Here is a 6,868-nt window from a genome sequence, read left to right as displayed (position 1 = left end):
TATATATATATATGTTTATATATATATATATATATATAAATTTTCACAGTTTATACCAATTGTAGTAGATATTCGTTTACGCGCGAACGTGCGCGCGTGGGTTCGTACATTCGTTCGTACGTGCGCGTGTGTATAAGCGCACTGCATTAAAGAAGAATTATATACAGGACATTTGTTCAAGAGACTCTTAACGCCGACGTCAACAGACTTGACCAGCCTCTTGATTTTCTGTCTAGCTATACGAGCCTGCACATAAACATGGGAGCCTTGATGCGTAGAATACACACAAATTCGAGCTACAGATACGCTAATATGGGGCCACCGCGGCAACCGCTGGCTCCCTCTTTATAACGGTAGTGTTGCGTTACGTGTCGCACAACGCCTGCCTCCACCCCCAAAATTACAGGTTATCTTCTTTCTCCGCGTAACCAACATAGCCTCGAGTTGGAAGGTGTTGCCCCCAAACAACGCAACCCGATCTGTTCATTAGGGCACGGGGCTGCATTGTTTCACGCGTGACCCCCAATGCGACGGCATTCTGGTAGCGGGCGTGCCTCTTTAGAATCCTCGGGCCGTCGTTCGGAACATAATTGGAAGTTGCCTTCTGCGCTCAGCACGTCCGTCTTTGCGTGTTATAGCGTCGCTTTCTGCTAATTGGGGCGACTAGATATTTATAGTTGCTAGCAGGGCAGGCATACCGTTGCAGGCGACAGTGCATCGCGCTATAGTCGGACGCAGGTCAAAAGCTGCATACGGCAGTCGGTAACCTGGGAAACATGGTACAACAATTATTCTGGCTGAGAAACGTATACGTTCACGCGCTCGATAGTCCAGCGAGATCCGAGAAGTGAGTTGGCGGTAAAATGTAATCTGCATATGCGCGGCTATGAAAAAACGCAAAACTATAGATAGAAATTACAATGGAAAGACGCGTTTTTCTATATCGACTGTAATGCACATGGAATAGCCGTCGGCATGCGTCTGAAAAATTTCAGGACGTCTATCATTGCTAATGTGTTATTGTATTTTAATACTTCGAAACAGTATCCTAAATTGCATTACATTTGCATTCGAATTAGTTTTAGCAACGCATCATTGGCTCTTTGCTTATGTATAATAAATGTCAACATTAGCATAACATAAGCAAACGATTTCAATTTAGTTATTACAATGGAATAATGCGATAACCGTTTCGATGCGTATATTAAATTTGATCTTATATTGAATTTAAGCTCTATTCGTGAGTGTACAAATCAGGCTTATTGTACAGTTCTAAATATAATCTTCCTAAATATTCGATAATTTCAATCGTATGAAATGTTTAATTTGCGAGTAACCTAGTGATAAAATATGAACATGTGTTGTCACATTTCCTATCAAGTTTAGTCATTATAGTGTTACTCACTTTGCCGACAACAATACAGCCACTATACCTACGTACTCCATTTCCATTATCCTTATCCGCCAAGCTGTCAAAATTTTCAATGCTGGCCTAACGCGTATGGACAAAGAAGAACTATTCCAGCGCAATTTAAGCTAATTACGCCAGAAATGTCTCCGAGTGTTCCGTAGCGTGCGTCTGCGTATGGACCATTAGTCTTCCAGCATCTGTATCTGACACGTAGCCTCGCACGAAAGAAAGATTCGCACTCTCACAAACCTCAACCGCGAACTACTCGAGCTAATGACATTGTGCTTTAATAGCAATAAACACGAAACGTTCCCGCTACTATATTCCGGTTTCAGCAAACGAATGAAAGCTGTGAATAATTTAGAGTTGTCCTCCGTGTGTTCCAGAAATTGAGCCTTCCTCGCTGCTTGCGTGGACAATGTGAAATAATTGGACGGATTTGGGTTCAGCGCTAGTCCATTAAGGCCCTGCATCTATTAGCTTTGCATATTCGAGGATCGCTGCATCACAGCATAAATCTAACCGCAATATTAACCATGGTGATTTTAAAAGAGGACTGCGCGTAGCATCTATGAGCGAGGAGTGGTTTGCGAACGCGAATTATAAAACTGGGCCGTTTGTTTGATGATACACGCACGCGGTGAAAGCAATGTCACGCACACGCCGGCTCGCGCGACCATAGCGTGGTCGTGTGTCTATACGTAGAATTGTCTCTACAGGTGACCACTTGTGCGGGAATATCCGGCTCCTGTAGGTGATAAGAATGTGCTAGGAGATAATGATCGCCCCGACTACTCACATCTCCGCGTACTTACATCACAGGGTGGTGGCGCCACAATTCCCGATAGCAATCAGTGTTAATCCAGCTCATCGTTTGCGCAAGCTTTATGCAATGCTGAGTTTTCATTCCATTTTCTATATAAAATTATACGGTGATGCACAGAATGTAATTAGCGTTTATGCTCAACCCTTGTACGATTGTAAAGTTTAATGTTGTCTGTGAGAGATCAGTATAACTGTAAAGCGCATGACCATCCCAGCATGCATGTGCTTCATGTTCTTTAAACGAAGTTATGATAATACTCCAAATGCTGCTTTCCGGTAACAAATGGAAGCGTAATCATTTAAAAATATTCGCAAAGATAAAAGCGCGATTGCGAGTGAATTGCAGCTAGACTAGCAATGATCTAATCACAAAGAAACTATAAAACTGTTTAAGATGTAGCATAATATCATGCTAACTGAATAATAAAGACATGAGAAGAATCCTGATAATTATTGTAATTCTAATTAAGACCCCGTGGACCTATATGCAGCACCTGTATAATGAATTTAAGCAGGAGCGCTTCGTTGTTAGATGCATACTCGTTATCCCGTACCGGATGTTTTCGAGCTCCCTCCGCAGTATGAATTGATTTATTGCTCCCCGAATGTAAAATTTTACTGCCTTTAGATACGACGTGTAGTGTGCTGTATTTTAGCCCAGTGCATATAGCAAGCAAGCAAGTTCTCCCGCTAGACAGAAAATAGATGACAAAGCGGGCGACAAAGCAATAGTTAGGTACTAAATTGCAGCGTCTAAAGATGTGGTATTATCTTGTCTCGGAGTCTGGATAAATTCTGGACTTTGGGTAATGGTGGTAAATTGCTGCTCCCTTTTCGCGGCGAGTACAGGACGTATGAGTGCGTTTTCCAACATTACCGTTCCATTACAGACAGATTACAAGGTGTCTCGGCATTTGTTTTAGCTGTCGACGGCAGCGGCATTAAGTAATTACTCAGACCAACAGGTGCGCCAATTAGGCCTGTCTGCAGGCCCTACATTGCGCACTATATGTAGGAGCTGCAGGTGGGCCGAGTTCGGGCGTCTGTAGGGCGTAACAATATCGGAATATGTGTTATTGTCGGCCGCTGTGCATTTGATATTGCAAGACATGAGTAACTCCCGCTGCTTGCCGCTTGTACTCCCGCAGGGAGAACGTTCGGAGCAGACGTGCTCGGCAGAACAAAATCCAACCATCCATGCATCAATCCATGCATCCATCCATGCATGCATGCATGCATCCATCCATCCATCCATCCATCCATCCATCCATCCATGCATGCATGCATGCATCCATCCATCCATCCATCCATCCATCCATCCATCCATCCATCCATCCATCCATCCATCCATCCATCCATCCATCCATCCACCCCGAAAATAGTGCCGTGTATACGCTTCGACAATGCCTCTGAGTCTCTCACTTTCTCTCTCTCTCACTCAGTGCTTAGGTATTCAGTGACTTGCACTCACTGCTTAGGTATTCTCGAGCAGCGATCGTAAGCACTACGGGAGGGTTTCGTGAAGAATTTGCGTTGAACGTTACTCGGCTCTACGTATCTCTACGGACTCGCTCATAATGCGGGTTCCATGTCGCGTGTATGCATGCTTGTAGATTCACTGCACTCGCTGTGGCCAATCCATATGGCCAAACCCGTGCCAGTCCAAATTACTGTACGCGATGTAATAGAGTTTCAGTCCACTAGAACTATTTAATATATTCTAATACGTAACCACATCGCTTAGTATTTTTTAATTATAAACATAATTATATGCATCCCACTTATAGTGCTGCCACGCCATGATCCGGCATTATGAAGTGAATTAAATCTATGTAAGTGGGTGAAACCAGGTCCGAAGCATCTGGGGAAGGGCCAATAGGGCGGTCCTTAGATTTCTGAAAAAATCGATATTGAAATCTAATAATTGTAAACAACCATAAAATGAGTGTAAATAATCATGTATGTCATCGCTGAAACGTTCGTTCCACACCCACCCCGCCGCCGCACTACGCACGCTGACTGGGAGCAACGCCCCACGCTCACCTCTACTCAGCCGCGTCAGGTGAACTGCCGATGAATTTGCTGCGGCTAGGGTCCCGACACAGAGCTAGTCCATGTCGACTGCTGCTGCTTCTGCTTCATGTTTGTTTCGTTTTTGATCGCAGATGGCGGAGACTCGGTGCCGTGTCCGTTCGGCGGACCGTTCGAGTTTTCGTACGACAACGCGTTCGGCGAATGCTGGGATCCGGCATCCCGTATCGACATGTGTACCGACAACACGAAGCTACGGCTCAGCTACCAGGCGTGCGCCGACATACCGCTATCCGAGCATAAGAGTAAGTATATATATATATAAACAAAGTCAAATTATAGAATAAACTTTACTTATATATATATAAATATATATATATATCAAGGTATTATTAGGTATTATTAGCTCTTGATACATATTATATATATATGTATATATAACAAATTTAAATAATAGGTTAATGGTGTTTAAATACGCGAGCTTGTACATCTCTTCATCAGGCAATTCAGCAGACATTTGAATTGAACCGTAATAATATTACGCGCACACACACGCATACACACATCGGCACGCGCGATAGAGTTACGAACTCGGGCTTCATCTGTGCGCGGCTTGACTAGCTATTTAGAAATTCTCATCAAGTAATATAGTAGTCCGCACATTGACCTCGTCGTTTTCACAAAAACTTTGTCGCTTTTCAAATTTTCTCACTAAAAACGCGATTTTAAAGCTATTTTAGGCGATAGTATGTAAGGAAATCTCGGAGCGCAATAAAGTTACTATTTTATATTGCATATATGACCCGAATAGGGCAATAAATGCCACGAACGGCACCGATGTCGTGTGTGTAATATCGGACGGACGTTCAGTACATGTGCAGTACGTATACTGCGTTGCGCAACCCGCGCTCGTGATTGCACAGAGTGTGCGCGCGTCCTGCGATGTCCAGGTGAAAATCTGATCGCTCGTCAACGCAAAGGTGTCAATCGCATTACGGGGACACGGGGACCAACTGAGAAGCGTTGGAGATGACACCTACTGTTCCGCGTACTTTATTCTCAACACTTCGCCCGCTAATCTATCTGCGCGAGGAGACACGCAAAGCGGATTATCGGATCCCGTAAGTCCGATAATGCCGGAAAGCTGTCAATCTCGCCACCGAGTCGCCGTACACTGGCGGAAACGACCGACAAAGAAGATCGGTGACGGTGCATTGTTGCTGCCTGATGCGTGCAGTTGTTTTGTTCGGGTATAAATCTAACAGCTGGGAGATTAATCTATTCAGTGAATACAGCGCCACCATTATAGAAATAGCTCGGCGTAAAACAGAGGGACAATTTCTATCGGCCGGAGCAGGGCAAAGGTTCGCATCAACGTGTATCAGTGTGTGCGCGCGAACGTCTGTGCGTGCGTGCACCTGGGCGTGCTTGTGCATGCGTGGTTGTATATGTGTGTGCGTGTGTGCGTGCGTGCATGCGTGCGTGCCTGCGTGCGTGCGTACGTGCGTGCGTGCGTGTGTATGTGTGCTTGTGCGTGTGTATGTGTGCGCGTGTGCGTGCGCGTGTGTACGTGTGTGTGGTGAGGAGATCAGATGAAGTTCACAACTAAGATGACAGATATAACGCATAAATCATATTACACAAAAGTAAATGTCAATCTTTACTAAATAATCGAACCATGCTATATATCATTCTCTATAAACCTTATAAGGTCAAATAAGTTATACCATTGTTAACCTGTTACATTATACAATTCTTTACAATGCTAGGCACACACACGCGCGCACACACGCTCACACACACGCCATATGACTGCTGCCTGCGTCTAACAATATTATAATCTTACTTATATACGGCGGCGTGGGTATAGAACCCATCGCTCACTGCACGGGAAACAGCCAGCATTTCATCTTGGTGTAGTTAGTCTTTTAAAGATAAAGCAGCACGCGTTAAACTCGGCGGTGGCGGTGGGCGTCCGCCCACAAAAGCTTATTACGTTAACGATCTTCGAATTGTTCGTTACGGAGAAAACGTGATTGAGGAGCGAGGCTGTAACGGGAAGCCTGCGTACCATGCAATGCGTGCTGCGTTGCTAATATACATGGAACGTATAGCCAAGGCAATGTTAACCACGGAGACCGACCCGACGCGTATACTACCACAGTGTACGTATCGTAAGCCCTTACAGACATACGCCGTTCAATTGAAGCCATGCAGGAGGCGGCAGAACGCTTTCGCGCTGATACATTGCAAACAAACAAGATATTATTCGATCATTGCGGTCCGCGTCTAAAAGTATTTATAAAAGCGTCTAAAAGTATTTATATAAGCGTCTAAAAGCGTCTAAAAGTATCTCTAAAAGCGTCTAAAAGTATCTATAAAAGCGTCTAAAAGTATCTATAAAAGCGTCTAAAAGCGTCTAAAAGTATCTATAAAAGCGTCTAAAAGTATCTATAAAAGCGTCTAAAAGCGTCTAAAAGTATCTATAAAAGCGTCTAAAAGCATCTAAAAGTATCTATAAAAGCGTCTAAAAGCGTCTAAAAGTATCTATAAAAGCGTCTAAAAGCATCTAAAAGTATCTATAAAAGCGTCTAAAAGCGT

General features: G+C 44.0%; 1 protein-coding gene across 1 annotated transcript in view; it reads left to right on the top strand.

Moving 5' to 3' along the window:
* The window catches only part of LOC106808439, a gene marked incomplete in the record, with an annotated part of 84,180 nt that overhangs the window by 60,897 nt on the left and 16,415 nt on the right, over nt 1-6,868 (top strand). The window contains 1 exon segment of the mRNA XM_014811163.1: nt 4,402-4,572. Within this exon segment, the coding sequence (XP_014666649.1) occupies nt 4,402-4,572 (171 nt within the window).

This window comes from Priapulus caudatus, unplaced genomic scaffold, assembly GCF_000485595.1.
Source record: "Priapulus caudatus unplaced genomic scaffold, Priapulus_caudatus-5.0.1 Scaffold277, whole genome shotgun sequence".
Taxonomy (NCBI): domain Eukaryota; kingdom Metazoa; phylum Priapulida; class Priapulimorpha; order Priapulimorphida; family Priapulidae; genus Priapulus; species Priapulus caudatus.
This window is presented reverse-complemented; position numbering and strand designations above follow the sequence as displayed.